This window comes from Helobdella robusta (genome assembly GCF_000326865.2).
Source record: "Helobdella robusta unplaced genomic scaffold HELROscaffold_14, whole genome shotgun sequence".
Classification (NCBI taxonomy): domain Eukaryota; kingdom Metazoa; phylum Annelida; class Clitellata; order Rhynchobdellida; family Glossiphoniidae; genus Helobdella; species Helobdella robusta.
In genome coordinates this window covers 3,966,561-3,989,994 of record NW_008703782.1, presented here as the reverse complement: position 1 = coordinate 3,989,994, position 23,434 = coordinate 3,966,561, and the positions used below count along the sequence as shown (strand labels likewise).

The following is a 23,434-nucleotide window of genomic DNA, read 5'->3' as shown; positions in this document are numbered from 1 at the left end:
ATTTTTATCAAACTTTTATTTATTAAAATTTTTATTACTGATCAGCCAATCAGCAACTCTTATATTAACATCGTATTTGATAATTTTATTTGTATAAAGAAAATATTGTTTTGTTATTAAATCAACAGCTCATAACATGATGCAAAATGTAAAAAATAAATCACCGTTAACTGAAAAATAAGCGGATGAAAAATTGTGATAAAATTAATGAATGTAAGCCACTTGTTCATTCAATTAGTAAGAATACATCTTGTAGAAGGATTATTATAACTATGCTATTATTGCTTTCAGAGGTTGTTCACTCTTTAATATATTGTTTGTCATCATGCTAACAGATACAACTATAAGATAAAATTACAACTGTTAAGCTTGAACGTATTAAATATGAATCGCAACATTGATTATTACAATCAAATGTATCACAGAAGACCTCCACTAAGAAACGCTCATTAATTTAAAGGAACTGTACATAGAAATTTAACTCGTTTCGATAGTCACACATTTACACCGAACTTTCAAGACAATCATCATTTTCCTCATCGCTTTCATTATCTTTTAAAATTGGATGAGCTTGGTTGCCTGTGACGAGTGATTTGTTGATGTCGACGGAGAACTGAATTTTCGCGTCATCTTCGGATGATGGAGGAGGAGGGCGGGATGGAAGTTGCGGAGGAGATTCTTCAACCTCCATCTCATCACCTTCAGTCATTTCAACATCAGCCATCTCGTTGTTATTTTTATCAACGTTGAGCTCCAATGAATTTTCTTTCTTGTCCTATTAGGTAAAGTTAAAAGAATTGATCATAATTATAAATTTAGTAAAAAATAATGAAACGAAGAAAGGCAAAATTGCTACTGATGAACGTGCACGATGCATCGAATGTTACGATGTAAATATTTTGTACATCATCGTTTTATTCTAAGTGTTAAGCAGCTAACATACCTGTTTGAGTCAAAATATTGACACGATAATTGAAATTAAGTTAACGGGTACCTGATTAAGGCCAGAACACATCTTTTGGTCAAAGTCGCCCCTGCTCCACTTTGCATCATTCACGTTTGTCGGCGTGCCAAAATCAATTTCGCAGAATGACAGGCCTTCCTTTTTAATTTAATAATATTTAAGTAGTTACACATCTGTGTATTTTAACGTATGATATTTATTCGTTTGCTAAAAACTTTTTAGTTAATTAATAAAAGCATGTAATGCTTTAAAAAAGTTTATTATTGTTGTGTCTACATAATGAATAAAACATTTCTGAATAATTGGTCTAAAAGAGATACGGGTATCAGATGAAGAGGTCATTAAAACATATGTTTATCACGTTGACATATTTATATAAATGCAACCTTACTGGTTAACTGATCTCAACGCACAAGTTGCAATCAATACTGAAAGCACACCATCAATAGTTTCTTATGAAGTTCCGTGGTAGTCCGAAAGTCTACTGTATTCACTACCAATTTATTTGTTCTTAGCTTACGAGTGCATGTTATATAATTTTTTAGTTCGCCTCTCTCTTTGGCTTCCTCAGCTTTTGATTTTTTTCTCAACAACTACCAGTTTACTTCAAGTTTATGTAAAAATCCTGTAACCTAAGCAGCATTGAATAAAATGTTTGCGGCAACGCTGTGCAATATTTGAAGGGGTAAACATACTGGGGACAAATTTATTCAGGGCAACTGCGTACTTTTTAATTTTTTGCTCGTCACCTTTTACGACGTCAAAAAGTTATTTTTCGACCCCAAAAATACGAGAAAAATTGACCAAATCGAACGATAAAAATTCATTTTTGTGCAAAAAAATACAACAAACATTTATCAGCATTTGCGTATTTTTCGTAAAATTGGAATGGCCACGAAAAGTTTTATTTAAAAAAAACCTGATTAATATCTTTATTTGCTTAAATCACATATAAACATAATGTGGTAGTCCAAAGTCCATAATGACCTCTTTAATGAAGATGTAAAATGTACCTTCAATAAGTCAGATGAATTGAAATCAAAAATTTACTGCAAACGGCAAAATATTATGCCAAGAAAAAGTTTTAAAGACAAACAAAATCTCATTGGTAGATTGAAGCTGAATGAAAGGCCAACGCCTGCGAAAACGACTCCACCGCTCCGACTCCTGTTTGTTGTATTTTCTTGCACAAAAATGAATTTTTACCGTTCGATTTGGTCAATTTTTCTCGTATCTTTGGGGTTGGAAAATAACTTTTTGACGTCGTAAAAGGTGACGAGCGAAAAATTAAAAAGTACGTAGTTGCATTGAATAAACGATATTTTCGTATTTTCGATCTAAGTCACATATGAACTAAATGAATTGTTTTGAAATAAATGAAGATAAAAATTACCTTGATTGAAAATATAGATGGTGGTCTTCTTCTAATGTGTTTAGACAATTCCGATTTTGACCTACTTGCAGAGACATCCAGTTTTTGTACTTTTGAATTTTTGTCCCAATCAATCCCTTCCTCTTCCAGTTGATTCTCAAGAGATTTCGTCCTGGGTCTCAAAGGTGTACCATCTGTTAAGCAAAATACTTGAAATTAACAAAAACATAATACTTTTCAAAGCAATGATAAAATTGTTTACCAGGAGTTGGAAGAACTTTTGGCAAAGTTGCAATATTTATGCCGATCTTTTCAATTTTTTTCTGATTATTTTCTTGCAGTGATGTTCTTGCTGCTGGTTTTGGAAGAACCTGCGGTGGAGTCGTTTTTGCAGGCGTTGGCTTGCTTGGCCTTTCATTCAGCTTCAAACTACCAATGAGATTTTGTTTGTCTTTAAAACTTTTTCTTGGCATAACATCATCAGCTGCCTCGTCTGAAGCATCTTCTTGAGCAATATTTTCGTTTGTATTGTTAATCGTCTGTGAATTTGATTTCAAGTCTTTATTTTTCTCATAAACAGTTACGACGGGTTTGTTTGTTTCTTCACAATTAATTGAAATTTTTGATTTCAATTCATCTGGCTTATTGAAGGTACATTTTACATCTTCATCTTTTTTACTTCCTTTAAATTCACTAATGGTGTCGTTGCTTTTTGAAATTGGTGTGTCGAAACCTTTCAATTCATCTGGCATCATAGAATTCAACATTTGGAAAACTTCATTGACGTAAGTTTTTGGATCATTTTGAGGTGCAGCTCTTTCAAACTGATTTTCTTGTCGCGAAAAATTTCCCAATGAAAGATCTTTTTCGAAACTTTCGTTAGATTTTAAATGAGATAAATATTGAACATTATCTTCATTGATAGGCAAAGATGTTAATTTTTCTTCTCCGTCATAATATTCTTTCTTCATTTTAATATCTAAATTTTTAGCATCAATTTTCACATTTTCATTTGCTCTTGTTTTATCAATGTTAAAATTTTTTAAAGAATTATCTAAAGATCCTTGGAAATTTTTGTTTATATCTTTTGTATGAACAACTTCCATTGATTCATCTTCATTGTTGTTTGAGAAAAATTGTTTTCTAGCTTCTGAAAGTTTTTTTGTATTCTCTGAAAAATTTGTTTTTTGTATTTCATTAAAATTTTCTCTAGTTGAGTTATTTTTAATACTTTTAGATGGCAGTATAAAGTCTTCTTTTATTTTTGAATTTGATGTAAGTTCTTTTGACAAATCGATGCCATCATTAACAACAAAAACGTCAGCAGATTTGTTAGTGTCTGATGAAAAATTCAATGAGTGAGTACCTGATGTATCACGAGATTTAACATTTGCAGTCCACTGAACACCAGATAAATTGCTTTTGGAATTTGGTTTTTCAATTATATTAATTTCGGCTAGTCTGGTGTTCAAGGATTTATTAACTGGTTCATCTGATTCATGTTCAATATTTGCGGATGAATTTTTGACAGATTTGGCTTTGGAAATTAGAACATCAGCGGTTAAATTTGGTTCCGAAAAGTCTTCATATTTTTCACTTAATTCAACTAGTTTCGAAGATCTTAAAAGTGGTTTATCATCTTTTTTGTCGGGAGATATAATCATATTTTCAAAAATGTCCATGGATATTCGTTCAATACCTTTATCTTTATCCCCTTTAGTCAAATCAAAAACTTCTACGTTAGCTGATTTTTTTCTTAATATCGATTTTGTTTCATCGTTATCATCATTTTTTTTCTGTTTTTCATCTGATTTTTCTGTTATTGATGAATGTGATTTATACTTAGAACTAACGTCTTGTGTAAACTGGTACTCCTTCTTTTCTTTAGGAGCTTCCATAACATGCTCTTCTATCAAATATTCTTTATCATTGGCGATCGCAATTTTTTTTTCTTTATACGACATGCTCTCCAAAACTCCTGGACCCAAACTCATCCTATTTTTTGAGTAGTTACTCGAATCGGATTTTTTTCTCAACATTTCCACATTCTGATTCTCAGTTATCTTTCTTCTTGGAATTACTTGTGGCTGGACTTGTGTACTGGAGGCATTTTCAAAGAAAGATTTGATGTTGCGAAATTTGGAAATGCTGGCTTTTTCTGGAGATGAAGTAACTTTTTCTTTTACATCAAAAATCTCAGATTTTGTCATCAAGTCAGGCTCTCTTTTTATTTTTGAGAAGTGGTCATAATTTGAAAACGGTCTTCTTGCTGCGGAAGTTGTTTTGGAAATTTTCTCATCCGGTTTCTCAGTGATCCGTTTACTTTCAGCATCTGATTTATTGTTACAATCAAACGTATTAATAGAAAATGTGTTTGCTGTAGATATCTTTTTTGTATTGCTTTGGGCCTCAAATTCATCTTCGTAATATTTTGGTTTAAAAGTTTCTTTGAGCTTTGTAGTGCTGCTGTTTTTAGGCTCTTCATTCGAGTACTTTGTACTGATAAACTCGTTTTCAGGCAGTTGTTGTGTTTGTTGGTGACGTATTTCATCATTGCCACTTCCGATTTTAACTTGTGTCACAAATGATTTTTCGTCAATCAAATTTGGCGATTTCGATAGAACGACTCCAAATTCAGGCCTGTGTTTGTATGTTTGTAGATAGAAAACAAATTAGATTATTGGATATACTCAAAAATTTGGGTAAAAGTTCTGAATAGAACAAATGATATTTCGGATTCTAATCGGACACATTAACAAGCCATTATGAAGCGATAATAAAACGAAATGGTTTACTAACGATTCTTCTGAAAATTCAGAATTAGACCTAACAGTTGATTTTCTTTTACTTTTCCACTGATCTAAGTTCTGTTCATTTCAACAAATTTAGCGTATAAAATTTTTATGAAACATGACGTTAAATACACCAAAAAAGGATTAATCATGTATTATCTGATTAAACAAAGATTTGAATAAAAATATTAAACAAATCAAAAGTTGAAGAAAAATTTGTCAAAATACCATGAAAGCAATGCCGAAAATAAAAATAGTTTTTGCCGAAATGAACTAACACTTTCCCAGGCAGATTCATCATATTTGCTGTAGTCCTCCTTCTTAGCCTGTTTTTGTTTCGTTGTGACTTCCAAGAGTTTTTGAGCTTCCATTGCTAATGGATTGGCGTGAATTTTGACTAAATTGAGAGGGTCGTAATTGAGGGACTTGTCTTCAGGCTTCAGTCCATGCTGTCTCGTGGGAGGTAGTTGTTTGTTGCTGGATGTCATTGTTGTCTGTTTTTGGTATAATAATTAATTAAACAAATGCAATTTGTAAATATATTTTGTGTGTGTGTATTTGTATATATGTATGTATATTATTATTATTATATTTTTATATGTTATATATATCATCGGCAAAGAACAGACATGCTTATATCTAAAAATGTCGCTTCCGTATATAAGTTGTATGATAAAATTTGTTTGTTTGTACATGACAATTAAAAAATGCGTAATGTGGTAACTTAACACGCTTTTATGTTCAGTCGTTAAAGCAAGCAACATGAATAAATAGATTTTTTGAAGCATATATGAATATGCATGAGTTAGAAATACTTTTTTTAATAATGTTACCATTGTTTCTATAATTGTGAATGATCTAGGTAAAAGTGTTAATGCAGCAAGTTGTTCGCTTTCGAGATATAATAATTCAAAAACAAATGTTTACAAGCAAATGATCAAAATGAAAATTTCAAAATTGTCTTAAGATCTAATTAGGTATAATTAGAACAACATGTTGGCTTGTTTCTAACTGATGAGGCCATCCTTCAAACGTCCTCACTCATTCATTTGTCTTTTTTAGTTATAACTTTAGCTAAAACACAGACGCACATTCAGACGCTCACATACTCACACAAACTAAAAAAGCACATACACATTTATAGACGCACATAAAATTGCACAATGGTTTATAATTATTTAAGCTTTCATACAAACATGCATATAAATAGGGAGATGGAAACAAATGGAAAATATTAAATTACAGGCAGTTGATAATGGAACACACGAATGAATAGCGATACTCTGTTGGCGTTTAAAATGAATTAAGTTAGCAAATTGACTTAACTACTAGGAGCCACAAATCAAAAATATTTTTATACTTTGACCTATTTCGAACGCAAACCAAATCCTCATCAATAGGCACGATTGTATAATGCCTACTTATAAAACGCCGTCGAGCATTTTTGATATAATGCTATAGAAATGTCGATAAATTATATTAGAATATTTTTTCAAGATATTAACATATTGACTAGTAGAGATTAAAAATTCACATTTAAACTATAATTTTTTGTAATTTGCAAAGTTTCAAATCATTTAAATTTAACTTAAAGTATTTAAGATATTTTGCAACACTTCATATAATGTGTATCAAGATGGCTGGAAAACGTCATCTTCTTAATGGAAATTAAAAAGACCTTCTAACAACAATTGCGTATTGAAAACTAAGTTGAGAACTAACACAGTGTAATATTAATACTATTTATAAAATAAAAATATTTGAAATAAGAAACCTTCATGAAAAATTGTTGTATTTGCAAACAGTAATTGTTCAAAATAAATTCTCTCACATGGCAGTGCAAACATGTAGTGGGCTTTAGTTCTATTAAATTTTCATATTACATTTAGTTTTAACATGCAGTCGACCAAATGATCCATCACGAGTAACACCATTGTTGAGTCCATCAGCTTGCATCATTGTGATCAACTTGCTTCATTATATTATTGTTGTTGTTGTTGAGATGCGCTGTTAACGGCGTTTCAGCACATTCTGGCTATCTTCACGCCTGTATCTTCTTTTATTTCATTTCTTCATTCTTTCCCTCATTCATTCTTTCGGTTTAATATTGTTAAATTTAAATTTTTTTAATTTGTTCAATTTTTGTAATATATCCTATTAAATTATTTATATTCTCCCGATTTAAAAAAATTTCCTGCATATTTGCTGGTATATTGAATTCTGATCTGGGTTGGTTGTATTTTTTGCACTCTATGATTATATGGAAAATTGTGAGCTGTGTTCTACATATTTCGCACCTTGGAGGAGTCTTTTTTTCAAGGATCCATATATGTGTCAATCTGGTGTGGCCAATTTTAATTCTATTTATCGCTGTCTGGAATCGCCTTCCCTTCTATTCCTATGTGGCTCGGTATCCACACAAATTTTATCTTGTTGTTATTTATTGTCATATGTGTATTTATAGAGTTTTGAATTTGTGTCATTAGTGGGTTGTTGGCTTTATGATTTTCTATTGCCATCAAACTGGATAGCGAGTCAGCAAAAATCATGTATTCTTTGTTGGTCTCATTTATGGTATGATTGAGGGCCATTTTTATTGCTGTTAACTCTGCTGTAAATATTGTTGCATAGGTTGGTAGATGTTGGAATAATGTTTCCTTTGTGGTGGGGATGACAACTGCTGATGATGTAGAATTTCCCATTTTTGATCCATCTGTATATATTGCTATGCTTTTGGGGCTTTTGTCTATTATTTCATGGTATATGATTTTGCATAAATTTGGGTTTTTGTAGATTTCGTTTATTGAGAGGTCTATTTCAGGTGTTTTCCTAGCCCAGGGTGCCACTTCTGCCTCTATTTCCCGCATTATTTTTATTTCCCCTATTTTTTCTAAATGCTTTTCAACTCTTTTATTTACTGTAGGGATTGCTTTTGTTGGTTTTCTAGTCGAGTTATTTGATGTTAACATGATATGTTTGTAGGCCGGATTATTGATTTGGGTTTAGATCTTCAAGAGGTAATTTAGTGTCAATTTTAATTGTCTTAGATGTCTTGGCGCTTCTCCCGCCAGGACATGCATACTTTCTGCTGGCGATGTGCGAAAGGCCCCAAGACATCTTCTTAATGCTTCGTTAATAATAGACTCTATGGTTTTAATATAGGAGTTTCTTGTTGCTCCATATGTCTGGCAACCATAATCTAAAATGGCTCTTATCGTAGCTATATAAATTATTAGAAGATTGTTTTGATCTGCACCCCAATTCTAGTGTGATATTGTTTTAATTAAATTTAGGGCTTTTTGACATTTTATTTTAATTTTGGTGATGTGAGAGATAAAGTTTAATCTATTATCGAATGTAACTCCCAGAAATTTATATTCTTCTTTAAATTTTATTTCATTATTTTGGAATACTATTCTTGGGTATTCTTTTCTTCTTTTTCTGGAGAAAATAAGGCCATATGTTTTGGTTTTTGAGAAATTTATCCCATTTGTTGTTGACCACTTATCAATGTCTTCCAATATTTTATTTGTTTTTTTCCATATTGTTTATTTGTTTGTCTTTGATGGTTATTGCCAGGTCGTCCATGTATAAACATGTCAATATACTTTTTGGAAGTATGTGGTTGATTATGTTGATGTTTAGGCAAAAAAGGATTGGAGATAAGATGCTTCCTTGGGGTATGCCCATTTCCAAATGTCATTATATTAAATAACAAAGATCTTTCTATCATTATTGATTGCTTGTACAGATTGCTTAATTGAGCACTTCCACCCCATAAAATGTTTGAGCCACAGACAAAACTATCATAATTTATTTAAGTAATTGAAATTTTATGTAATAGCTTGTGTGAGGTACGCAGAAGTTCCGCCCCGAGCCACGAACTAACATCGGACAAATTACAGAAGAACGTAAAAACTGACAACTTGAAAATAAAGCGATATCAACATTTTACACTATTCGGAAATAATTTTGAAAACTATAAGAAAAACAAATAAGGTGTTCACTTGTTTAGATTAAGTATAATTTACACCTGCATATAGCTGATGACGATAATGTTAGCTTATTTGAGATTCCTTAATACACAGTGCTTTTGTATAGTTGTAAAATGTTTAAAGAGGAATGTAAACAACTCTATGGTTAAGCGTTGCATTAATAATAATATTAATATCAAAACGTTATTATATGTACACTGTACAGTATAATATTCTGTACATACACACACATCACATCACAAACACAGATATATTTTATTTAATTAATTGAAACAAGAAACGTATTAGAATAACATTTCGTTACATGAGATGTTAACATTAAAAATTAAAAAAATATATATGCATATAAATTTGTCATTGTCTGAAGGCACATCCAAATTCTATAAAATCTACAGAATGAATCATTTCATGATATTTCACTGACTGACCGACCGATCGACCGACCGACTTACTCATCTCTGTAAAGAAGAAATCAGCCAGATTTTCGATGTGACTATATTTTACTAAAACGGACGAATTGTTTTTTTTAGTTACATACGTCAAAATATTTTAATATTTACTTGAAATACAAAGCTATAAACATTAACAATACATTTTTTTTTCTATTTTGCAAATATCCACATGTTTAATACATTTGGACAAATTTTTCTAAGATAGATTGCTGATTCAAATTAGACACGAACTTACTACAACGTGATCCTTTCTACGTTTCTAATGGTAAAGGTCTTTTTCTATGAATCATAACATTTGATAATTAAAACTACAATACAAGAATTTTCATTGATGTACATTGTCATAGTGTGGCACGATATAGCGTAGCGTGTTTCATTTTAATTTAAAAAAATAACAATGCAAGTGCATTTCTTAGTCTGCTGAGCTTCCACAGAAACATCTGCATATGTATATAAGTGTGTAATGTATTCACATATAAATATTACATATCAATATTTATATTACGCAGTTTATAAAGGATTAAAATCTTATACTTAAATTTTCTGTCACTTGAAAATATTGCACCAATATTAACGAGAGATTGTAAGATGAGCTAGCTAGAGCATATATCCAAAAGATTACAAGTTAGTGTAATTAGAACACTTGAATAAATAATATTAGAACACTTCAAGTTTTACGCCATCAATTAGTTCCCCATCCTCTGTAAATGTTTTTAGAGCTGCGTAGTGTTAAATTATGCACACGCACTGGCAGACATCAGTAACGTCAAAAACGTTTAACATTATTTACAATCCAACTGAATTTTTAAACTTAAGCTTAGTGCAATCCGAACCATGAAACGTCGTTAAAATGCTATTAACTTTGGAAATTTTCAAACTAATGTTAAAATTTTATTTAACTTTGATACTAATGGTTCGATTTGACGGAAATCGTCTGCGATTTCACATAGGAAAAATAAATTACAGAGTATTGGGTGATAAATAATGGATGGCGCTGTTATCACGGAGAACTTTTCTAATTAAATCAGTCAATAGTGACAACCGGTTGTTGCGTGTACGTGTGTTATGTGAGCGGTGTAACCGTGTTCATCGTTGTTTATGTAGTTGAGTCTCATGATAATGATGAGCATCACACCGCAAAGTTTAGATCATACTCTGCTGCCTCTGTGTGGTGTGTGTGTGTGTGTGTTTATGTGTGGCTGATATGTTCAATATATTTAAATTTCATGCGTCTTCAATTGAACATAAAATATTTAGTTTGTCACCAAATTCAAAAATTTTAGGCTTCACATAAAAATTTAGAGTAAAATATTTCAGCATTTTTCTATTATGATTATAAGCCTACACACACACCACACACACACACACACACACACACACACACACACACACACACACACACAGGCAAATACACAGAGACACAGAGAGATCCACAAATATACAATAATTGTTTTTTATGACTGTAATGTAGTAGAATTTATTTGTTTGTTTTGCGAATTAAATTTTTTTTGTCTACACAAGTCTGGTCATGCTTGTTTACATTAGCAAGCATGCGTTGTGTGCATGAAGTATACACAGCCCATATATTATATAATTAGTTATTTCGTCATGACAGTACTATTTTAAAATAATACCACTCAGCGAGGTATATGGAATGTATTTATAATAATAATTTATACTGTGACCGCGTTCCACGTAGCTAATATGTGCAGAATTAAGTCTTGGCAATTTCTGTTCAATTTATTTTTATATAACTTGGTCCTGGGTATGACATAAAACTGCATCCACGCTGCCTTGCGTGCTTTTGAGCGAAAGGCTAGGCCCACCGCTTATAACTGGTGGTTGTCGTTAGGATGGGTGTCCGGATGTAAAAACTTTTCCCCAAATTACTCTTATGCCAATACGTCCTACCTCGGGAAACCAGGTCTCTGGACGCAAAACGAAGATCGATTGATTGATTATTTTTATATAACTAATACTGCAATAATACAATACCTGGCTAATATAAACAAATGAAAATTAACAACGCCAATGCATATAAGATATTGATATAAGCGTCAACGACAGGTCAACCATCACCATCTAAATTTTAAAAACAAAACCACAAAATATTAATTATAGAATCAACGATACTTAACTTGCCCATATTTATTAAAAGCATGAGTGTTTTGATCTACAAATTCTTGGTAAAAACACTTTCATAATCATCAACTGGTAGAGCAATATCGTGACATCATAGTATTACGTCTGTTTAACGATACACTTGTAGTCTTTCGCAAAAAATGTTAACATTATCACCAGGTTCACGTGCGTATTTGATAAGAAATGTTTGTCCCATAATGTACAACTTCTCGTTTCAAGTGTTCGTTTAACAATGCCTTATGATGTGCGTATTTGATAAGAAATGTTTGTCCCATAATGTACAACTTCTCGTTTCAAGTGTTCGTTTAACAATGCCTTATGATGATGTTGTAGCGTTTCTGTCTGCACTTTATAAAATAAAAAACTGTCTTCATTCGAACAACAGTCAGTTTTATAATAGATTGATTTTAGAAAGTAACAGAAAATAAAAATATAACTGCTGCAAAATCAAGCAATGTTAATAATTTTTTGTTTTTAATTTTTTTTTACAATGGTTTGACAATGAACCCACTATCCACCAGTCTGCTAACATCCATGAGTCAGCAAACATTAAGTGTTGCCAATTGTATGATTGAAAAAATTGGCATTACAAACAATTTGAGAATTGTTTGAAAAAAATGAATTTTTTTAGAATCAGTGAGCTAGAATTCGTTGAAATTCAATTGAAAATAATGAATTTAAAATATGCAGATGAACAGCGTGACAGCAAAGCGAGAAGTAGAGAATTGACATTCAATGACGCAAGTGAGTTCGCATCTGAAACAACACGCACCACGATCTCTTCAAACTTCTTTCTGCCTGGCAGGCTGTTATGTTAATTCTAACAATCTTCATTCAGTCATTCATTCATACATTAGGTACTAAATGTTTGAGAATTCAAGTTAGACAATTCTGACTGCATAGTGAAGTTTTTTTTAATAAAAATAAATTGCGTGTTAGTTCTTTTGGATAAATAAGCACAGTGTTTAGATTCTGTTAAATAGAATTGAAGCATATCTCACGTATACTTAACATATTTTAAATCGTTTATAAATATAAAAAGAACAATATTAAAATTGTTTCATAACTGTTTCAACTTGCATTTTTCCATTCTTAAATAACTTTCCGCCACAAAAAAGAGAAAAACTTGCAAACTTACTCAATATCTTAATAGAATAGCATTTTTCTTTTTCAAATCGTTTAAAATTATCTGCAGAATAATATAGCCTAAGCAGAAATAATAATAAAAATAATGTCATTTTTCCAGCGTCCTATGCATAGCGCTAAATTTGTCAGAGAAATTAAAATCACGTCATAACTTTGCATAAAATTAATTTAAAAAGCTCTAACTTATTAAAAGAATAAAAATCTTATATGTCAAATAAATTATGTTGGCGTTATCTCTGACGGTGCATTCCAGAACATTTTACTTAAAACAAATTAATTTTAAATCAATTTTATGTTTAGGTATCTATAGAAGTGCGCTGATAAGATGGTATATGAAAATGAACTCCTGAACGTTTCACCGAACTAGGCCATGAAACTAAATCAGGTCGTAACATTTGATAATTTTTCCGAAAGTAGATGGATGGTTTCAGTTTAATTAGCATGAGTTGGAATAAATTTTTAAGTTCAGCCTAGCATTGTAACGAAATGAGGTATATCTTATTGCATTCAGTCATTTGTGTCAATGCTGAAGTCGGCGTAAAAATTTTTCTTCAATATAACACGATTTGTGAGTTACGAGAAAGAATGGGAAAGTTTTTCTACAACCTGTTGTTCACTCAATATCTTTTAAATTGATGTAATCAATAGCAATGTTTCTTATTAATGTTTACGAGAAAGGTAATGCATAATACGTGAGGCTTAAACCACATTGTTAATTATCTAGCTGTAAATGTTTTAAAATATTTTCTTTTTACACCTTTTTTTTACAAAATATTAAAACATATTCAAAACCGAAATAACAAAATTTTAACAAAATTATTTCCCCGTGTCAAAATATCAGTGAAACTTGAGATAAATTATCTGAAGAGGTCAGAAAGTAAAGTTCAATTAGTTCAACATGCATATAAAAAAATTATTGCACGATTAGGTTAGTATTCATAAATATAAAAAAACAATCCAGATTGTAAACAAAATGAATTCTAAAAAGGCAGAAGTAACTGTAATTTTCGAGTGTAAGCTTATAAAAATATTTTGAAAATCTCATTTACAACATTTTTTATACAACTCTTGTCAAAAAGATTGTATATTACGCATTTGCAACAATTTACTTTCGACGTTTACAATCTAAGTTAGAAGAATGCTTAATAACAGTTCTAACAGTAATTATCAAAACAATAAAAACACATGTATCCGCAATATTAGGTCAACGACATCATCTTCAACAATAAGAAAAAGTTGTAGCCATACCAAAATTATCTTAAACTAAAATGAAACAATGCTTCGTAAAACGTTTACAATAACTTAGTGTCAGCAGAGTAATTATGTAAAAAGTATTTTATTAAGTATAAAAAATTCCTGTAATTACATTACAATGTATTCACACATGATATGATAACACCACCACATTTACATACTATGAGTTCATGAATTATTATTACTTCAAACAAACTAACCAAATTTTATCGCCTCCGTCAGAAATTGCTGAAACTGGTAAAAAATTATAAAAGTAATTGCTTGCTAGTGGTTTTCAGGAGACGTTCGTTTGGATTTTTAAACAAAGGCACAAATGGTAAATATCTTTGAGTAACATTTTGCTTTTTAGATTTCAAAACAATATGCATTTATACTTTTTTAGGGTTACAAATTTTCCGATTTCTTGTAGTTTTATTGTGTTTTTAAATATTGCAATCTTTATACCGCTTGGGAAATTGCGATGATAAATTTTTAAATCAACAATTTCACACAATCCAACTTGTATATTTGTAAATTTATTGAAGAACGATACGCGAAATAAATTATTGTAGAAAAGTTAACAAACGTATACTTAAATTATTTTGCCTCTCCACATAATTTGATGAAGTTGGCGCCTCTGGTAGTGGTAGTATAATTGACGGTAGTAGGTTTAAACAAATTATTTTAATTACGCGTTAAAATTTAACTGCCGTCTCGTTGAACGTTGTTGGGAATTCAACGTTATTTAATTCTATTCGCTGTATTGCACCCTCGGGACACGTAAAATAATTAATGAAGGAATCTTTTAATCTCTGAAAACCGCGTTGCGTTCCCGTTTAAATGCACGGTACGCAAGACACGCTTGCCTGTTTCTAAAGGTTGCAAGATAGCGATTATGATCCAAGTATGATCTGAGTTTTATTCGAAACTGCGTCAAAAAGAGTTAGGCAACTTCCTTTTCATTAATAAAATAAATTCTAACAATTGTTGAATGATTGCGTTCCGACCACAAATAAAATATCGTTCTTCTAAATATGAGTGCCTCGCGAAAGAAAATATTTGTACATTAACTGAAAAATTCCAAAACGACAGGAACACGGAAGCCGTAGAAATTAGATGGCAAAGTACGATGAAAATAAAAAAATATTTTTTATAAAGTTTTTTTCGAGATTGCAAGAGTTTATGGAACAGTAATTTAAGAAATCAATCAATCAATCAATCAATCAATCAATCAATCAATCAATCAATCAATCAATCAATCAATCAATCAATCAATCAATCAATCAATCAATCAATCAATCAATCAATCAATCAATCAATCAATCAATCAATCAATCAATCAATCAATCAATCAATCAATCAATCAATCAATCAATCAATCAATCAATCAATCAATCAATCAATCAATCAATCAATCAATCAATCAATCAATCAATCAATCAATCAATCAATCAATCAATCAATCAATCAATCAATCAATCAATCAATCAATCAATCAATCAATCAATCAATCAATCAATCAATCAATCAATCAATCAATCAATCAATCAATCAATCAATCAATCAATCAATCAATCAATTAAATTATAAAGCGCTATTTCCTTGATGTACAACAGCGCTCCTCAATTAATTTCGCAAACAGGTGGGACTTGAGATCCGTTCTGAATTCCGTAAGTAATGGAGAAGTAGTCATAGTAGGAGGAAGAGAATTCCAGGAAAAAGGACCAGAAAAATCAAATGGAGTTTTAGCAAAAGAGTGTTTAAAACAAGTTAAAAAGTAGTGAGAACAAGAAAACGATCGTAACCGGGGCGTTTAGGTTCAATAAATATATCTGATAAGTACTTCGGATATACTTTAGATTGAGACATATATACATACCTAAATGTGAAAATTTTAAAAATTATTATATATATTATAGGTATACTTTAGATTGAGACATATATACATACCTAAATGTGAAAATTTTAAAAATTATTATATATATTATAAGTAGCCAGTGCAAGAGAGCAAGATATGAAGATATATGAGAGAAGAAAGGGACACGAGCATTCGAGCATCTAGACGAGCAGCAGAGTTAAAAGCTTTAACTTTTTTTATTTTTTTATTGGTTAACTTTAACGGCATTTCAGCTCCCACAATGGTCTATGATGTGCCTTGTTGACATTGACCTTTATTTAATAATCTTTTTCAGTAAAAGTTTTTTATTTTTAGTTTATTGGTGAATTTTGATATAAATTTTGTTTATATAACTCAAAACCGATACCATCGGTCGGAAAAATCTCAGTCCAGGCACCCCGACGCACCAGCCCAGTTCCTCCATTTCAAAGCATTAAGAATAAGTAATATATAACATCTTCATTTGTAGATCAACTTTTTCCCGGCTAGTTTCTACAATCAATCCATCCATCCATCCATCCATCCATCCATCCATCCATCCATCCATCCATCCATCCATCCATCCATCAATCAATCAATCAATCAATCAATCAGCTTGTAAAGCTATTCTATTTCCGCAATGTTCAACAGCGCTCCTCAATGAATTTTTGCAAACAGATGGGTTTTGAGATCCGCTCGGAACTTCGTAAGTGATGGAGAATTAGTCAATGAAGTATGTTGAGAGTTCCAGAGAAAAGGGCCAGAAAAAGCAAAAGCAGATTTAGCAAAAGAGTGTTTAACACGAGTTCAGAAGAAGCGAGAACAAGAAATCGATCGTAAACCGGGGCGTTTAATTTCAATTAATATATCTGATAAGTACTTAGGAAATGATTTAGATTGAGACTTATACATAGATCTGCAAATTTTAAAAATTATTCTATATTTTATAGGAAGCCAGTGCTAGAGAAAAAGATGGCATATAATGAAAATATTTAATTCATTCGTTCATTAATAAATTCAAATGATAATGTCTAAGTCGAAATTTTTATGGTAGATTGAGACTAGATGACAAATTAACATCATATTCAATTAATATATTGGAATATAATATATTCAATAAAAATACTGAAAAAATTTATTAATATTTTTGCGATGAATAAAAATTAGATAAAAAAAATTCATATCATCATTAATGAAGTAATCATCATCGTCATAGTCATCTTCATCATCATCTTCATCACATAAACATTTGAATAAGATCTAATTGAAATAGCGTTATCTACCAGCATAGCAAATTAAACCAGATAACAAAAACAAGTTTAAAATACATTCATACACACACATTTATTCTCTTGTTATCCATTTTTTCGATCATTCGTTTTATCGTTTTGTTTGTTCGCTCATTCGTTTGTTTTTTTTCGTTCATTCATTCTATCATTCGTTCGTTTATCACTCATCGTTTGTTTGTTTGTTTGTTCGTTTGTTGGTTCATTCAATCATTCATTCCTTTCTTCATTCATTCAAACTTCCAACTTGTTTTCAACATGCATTCTTTCTGTTAACTTAAATACAAAACCAGTCGTCGATGTGTATATTTTTTTCCAGTCATTAAATGGTGATATATAGAGTAATATAATGATTTACTACATATCTATATCGATATATATGTATATGTAGACACCTTAATTGTATATATATACATACATATATATGCATATTTAACGTAACTACACAGTGTGTAGGATGAAAAATATCTGACTCCGAGCTCAGACAAGAGGCGGAGCTGGCGGGGGGCGCGGTACCTATGTCCCCGGCGACAAGTACATGGGGCGATAAAAAAATAAAAAAAATTCAGAAAAAAACATTTTTTTTCAAATAAAAAAACGGATTCGGATAAAAAAACCGACTCCTAGTTTGGCACCTTAAAAAATTCCGACTTCCACTCCGCCAGAATCTCAGACACAGTTTCAACAAACAAGTGTATATATATATATATATAATATATATATATATACACTTGTATATATATATATATATATATATATATATATATATATATATATATATATATATATATATTACGCATCCCTTATGAATGTGCATAAAATTTTATATAATATTGTAAATAATATATCTGTTATTTGTAAATAAATGTGATAAATGGTTATAGCTTGACAATCAATGATTAAAACTTTGTGTGTGTGTGCGCGCACGTGTGTGTACGTGTGCGCGAGTGAACTTTCATGTTTGAATTGTATAAACATCATTTTTGGAACCACACACAGTTGTTTGTCTTCATCATTATTATAATTGATGCCTTGAAAATTAAGTTACAAGTTAAAAAATGTAAGTTCATCAGTTCATCACATCATCATTACAACTACCACAATGAGTGTGAAATAGATGGATGATGAATGCCATTCATATTATTATCTGTACTAACAACATCATGATATACCAATTAGATGATAATATTGAATTAATTTTATAAGCTAAATAAATTCATAATTCCAAAATTAATTTATTTCAAATCTTTTCATAACAATTTAAATAAACATAAACAGCATGGCATAAATCATAATAATCTTAAAATCATTTTTAGTCATTTTAGTAATTTAGTTAAAAAAAATTCTATTACCTTTTTAACAGTTATTATTCATTTTTAATTTGCAAATTAAGATTTATTTATAGCTGATTTTTAAGCAGAGATTTTTTATTTAGTAGATAATTTTTAAATAAAAGCAAGTTTAATCATTTAATTTGTTAATTTTAATACTTTTATTACTTATTTTGTTGTCATTTGAATATTAAAACTTTAAATAAATACCATTTTTAATTGTTACTACCATTTGCATTTAACAAAAAAAATTAATTTATTTTATTTATTAAAAAAGAGAGAGCTGTTAGAATTTTATTTAATGAAACTTTTAGTCAGCATTTAAAATTTATTTAATTTAATTAATCCACCGGCAAACATTGATTCTGTATTATTTAATTTATTTTATAACAAAATAATAAAATTAAAAAACAAAAACAAAACAGTGTAAAACTCTGTAATTAAAACTTAAAATTGAAAAAATGAAAGAGATTTCAATTTATTAAATTAATTAAAATATTAAATGAATTCGATATAATTTAGTGAAAACAGATGGTCCAATTAAAAATTAATTATTAAATTAATTATAATATAATAAAATAAATAAATACGCTCTAACCTGTGATAATATAATTATTAAGTTATTTTTAAGAAGAAATCAAAATTTACTTTTCCAAATTCAATAATTAAATTTTTTCAATAATTTACTAATTATTAATTTAATTAAATTAATATTTGTTACGTACCGGTTTTAAATAGAAGTACATACAGAAAATAAGCTTTACTAATTTACTTATTTATCAATTTATAATTTTATATCTGCATTCATTCAATCAAATCAATCAATCAATTCTTTTCATATTCTAACGAAAATTGTTCATTAATAAATAAATAAACTAAATCCTATTTAGTTAGAGCAAAGTAGCCAACGACATACATAAAAATTCGTTGAAATTTGAATGAGTTCAACTATGTGATAATAATCTTTGTATCATTGTACAATTAACATAATATAATTAAAAATATGACGACAGAGTGATCAATTGTTCACTGCCTGTATGCATGCATAACACACAAACACAGCAAACTGTTTATCTCTATTTTATTAACAACAGCATATAATATAACACAATTATATATTAACAACTACTACATACAACAGCACACACAACAGCACAAGAACACAACAACATTTTCAATAACAGCTGTTAGCTCATACACCTAAAACATTGTCAAGTTATTCTTACCTGTGATAGTATAACAAATAATCAAGCGCTAAACTATTAGCGTTACAGGTGAGACTACTATGATTCATTCGCATTCGACCCACGAAAGTTTGAGATTTAATGAATTGTGACAAATCATTGTTTAAATGTTCTAATAGATCTACTGGGACTTTTGAGAGGTAATAAAATTCAATTTCTAAACTATCAAACTTTAAGTCAAGAATGCCGAGATTTTCTGTAGATATAATAGAGGCCCGTTGAGTGTTGAGTATTCTACTGAAAATTCTTCTCCCCCCTTTTTCCCAGCAAATTACAATCTCACCGAAACGAAATTGTGTCTGTTAAAGTTCCGAAAAATTTACCGAATGTCAGCATTACCTATTTACTTCAGTGATTCAGCCAGATGTTGTGTTGTATACATGGATATATGTACCCATGTTTGATAACATAAACCATGAAATTTAAAATTTATTACGTTTATAATTCAGTTTTGAAAATTTTTATAAATTTATTTACTGTTTTTCCTATCAAATTCTATTCACTCCAATTCATTATACTAAAAGCGTTTCATTTTTGTTGTTTTTGAAAACTTTAAGACATGAAAAACATTTCAATAGTTCAGTAATAAATTTGATAATGAACATAAAGATCAGATTAAGCGATCAATCGAACGTTTTTTTGGATAAGAACAAACTTGTTTGATCTAATAATTCAACAGTACATATGTTTCAAATTGTTAATATATAATATCAAAAATAATTTTATCGTGAGGTCTTATTAGTACTTATATCTAGGGTGTGAAGTTTTTGATGGCTCTGCTCTTTAAACATCATCTATTCAATAAAACGGAGCCCAAGTTGCGCTTCTAATGATAACTCAATAGAAGCCTCCACAGGTAACTCAACGGAAGTGCACTACAAATCTACAATAATAATATAATATATATGGAAGTAACTTTCTCTTCAGTAGAAACAAACCAGTAGCCATTGTTCAAACTTTCCTGGTACAATGTTTGGGTGATATAAAAATGCATAAATAAGCAATAAAAAGTTTCTAGTATTAAATATAGTTGACGTTGGACAAAAATTTAAAAATTAAAAAAGGATTAAATATGGTAAAATATGTTGAATAGTTAATATGAGTAAAGAAGCTAACAACAATCAAACAAACGAATGCTTATCCTTTCTTTAACTCATTAGTTTTTCAACATCTAAGTTGATTCATGCGATGCATTGTATTAGATTGTTTATTTGTAAAACGCTTCCAATGAGTTACCTTCGGAGGCGCTAACAGTGCTTCGTTTCGTTTAACAGATGATGTTTATAATGCCATAGAAAACTTCACGACTGGTACAAGTGAGTGAAAAGTTTCAAATCAGCGACAGCGAGTTTTAAATATTGGCTGAAACAACTGAAAATATTTGTACACTGAAATGGGAGGGAAAACTTGCCGCGCAAAATTTTCGTGATTTGTCAAACTAAACAAAAATTTTCAAATTCTTGCAAATGCCCGGTGACACTGTTTGTATCATTCAGAACAAAATTGCAAAATTAAATTTACGTGCAAATAAAGACTGTCTACCAAATTAAGATAACGCCTAATCACCCTTATTTCATGAACATAGCTGATGAAACGGATTTTGAAGAGAACGCTAGACCGGATTTTCCAAAGAAACACCATCGAGGTCAACAACTGGGTCTTTGCCTGTGGCTGCTAAGCCATGTGTTTTTCTTCTTTCTCGTGCCTTTCAAGACATTGGCGACTATCGATCTCTACAAATGCCGATATTTAACACTTTTCACGAATGTAATTCGTTATTGACCGCGATCTCTTCTCCCTGCAATCTTTCCAGCAGTTGTTAAATTTTCCATTCCGAATGATGTGACCAAAAGACTTTAACTGCCCCCGTCGGATTATTTGTAGTGGTTTTCTCTTTTCACAACCGGACTGTTTTAATACATCTTCATCGGAGGTATGAGAGGTCAAACCAATTTTCATAATTCTTTTCAAAAACCACACTCTTGACCTTTATTTCATCATTTTGCGACAGACTGACAAAATTCATACATTTAAGGTCCACTTCACTTTTGATTTTTTTTAACTTTATCCTGATTTTACAAACAACTGTCCCAATCAGCTCCAGGTTAACTTTTGCATTGTAAAAGTTGTTTTTAGTTTATTGAATTTTAACCTGCTGACTTTTACAAGAATTTAAATACCTTGACATTAAGTTGATTTAATAATTTGTTGTGATCAACAAATTTTTGTATTCAAAACGTTGTACTTCGCGTTAAATAGATAGGTTAACATTTATTTTTCATTTATCTCTTTACGAATATATTTAACAACGCGGTTTTTGTTGAATAAATAAAACCTGTTTGTAGTTGAAAAAATCAGACAATTAAGAAAATGTAATAAATGTAGGACTGGAAACTGGCTTTGAAGTGCTTCCAACATTCGGTGACAAACAAGTAGAGTTTTAACAGAGCAGATGCAATCGTCATTTTTGTAATCCATGCTTGATTGAGTGTTTTTGTTGGTCATAATTTGGATGAATAGTAGCAGTGTTTGTAACAATTCTTTGAAGACGAACGTTAGTATTGAGTCTACGTTACACATGATTTTTAAGTGATGGCTGAATACAATTTTTAGTCTAACGTAGTGGTATTTTAGCAGCCAAAACAAGGATTTACTGATTGAACCTCAGGAACTTTTTTATTACCAAAAACATTATGTTTAACTACATGTTAAATAACGTTGAAAGAAAGTCATTGATTGATATAGAACCTAATTGCTGAATTACTTGAATTGCTTGATTCAAGTCAAAAGAAAAAAGTTAACAAACAATGCCATACTGTTTAATTGAAAAATTGTATAATAAAAAAAATTAATTCCTAATAAATGAAAATTAAAAAGTAATGACCCACAATGCAAAATGTTGAAACGACAAATAGAAGAAGAGCAATTTCAGTTCATTTCTAACTAAAAATTGCCCATAAAAATTAAATAAACATCTCCATTTCATAATACATATTTATATTGTTAAATGTAAATCGGTGGATAAGGAATTTGTTGTCACATCCATTACCTACCTTGGCTGGTTGGGAAGGAGGCATTTCCTACCCTATATTGGGTGATTGGGAAGGAGGCATTCCCATATTTCCTCCATCTCTACAACAATTTTTAAACTTACCAAAAAAAACTATCGTTGCTGCGCCCAAACATTTTTGTTCACTTCAATGTTGTGTGGCGTTAATTTTTAAGCTGGTGAAGTTGTCCTTACTTTAAATGAAAAAAGATATTTTGAAAAAGAAAAACAAATTAATGGTTATTTTCTAATATATCTGGAATTTTTGCCAACCGCTTTTAAATGTTTATAAATATATAATGTAAACCACGTAAATGGAAATTTGTACAACAAGATTGGTTACTATAATTTCAACAGGTTAATTTAAATGACACGCTTTATTAAATGAAAACAAGTATATTAGTCTAGTGTTTAAATAAAGTTCATATCTCATCAATATTTGGAGCCAATGATCGAAAAAATGAAGCAAAACTGAAATCGGACAGATAATAATGATGAAGTTTTGTGATTTTGTTTTGTCGAAATCAGTCTTCGGTAAAATTTAACTTGTTG

The 23,434-nt window shown here is 30.3% G+C and overlaps 1 protein-coding gene across 1 annotated transcript; it reads right to left on the bottom strand.

Moving 5' to 3' along the window:
• Nucleotide 1: 1 nt before the first annotated feature.
• On the bottom strand, nucleotides 2-5,616 carry HELRODRAFT_190719 (hypothetical protein; the record flags this gene model as incomplete). Its single annotated transcript, XM_009014897.1, has 6 exons — nucleotides 2-775; nucleotides 995-1,102; nucleotides 2,358-2,530; nucleotides 2,599-4,976; nucleotides 5,136-5,203; nucleotides 5,407-5,616. 6 exons carry the CDS (start codon nucleotides 5,614-5,616, stop codon nucleotides 503-505), a joined length of 3,210 nt encoding a protein of 1,069 aa, XP_009013145.1. The 3' UTR covers nucleotides 2-502.
• Between the last annotated feature and the right edge of the window lie 17,818 nt (nucleotides 5,617-23,434).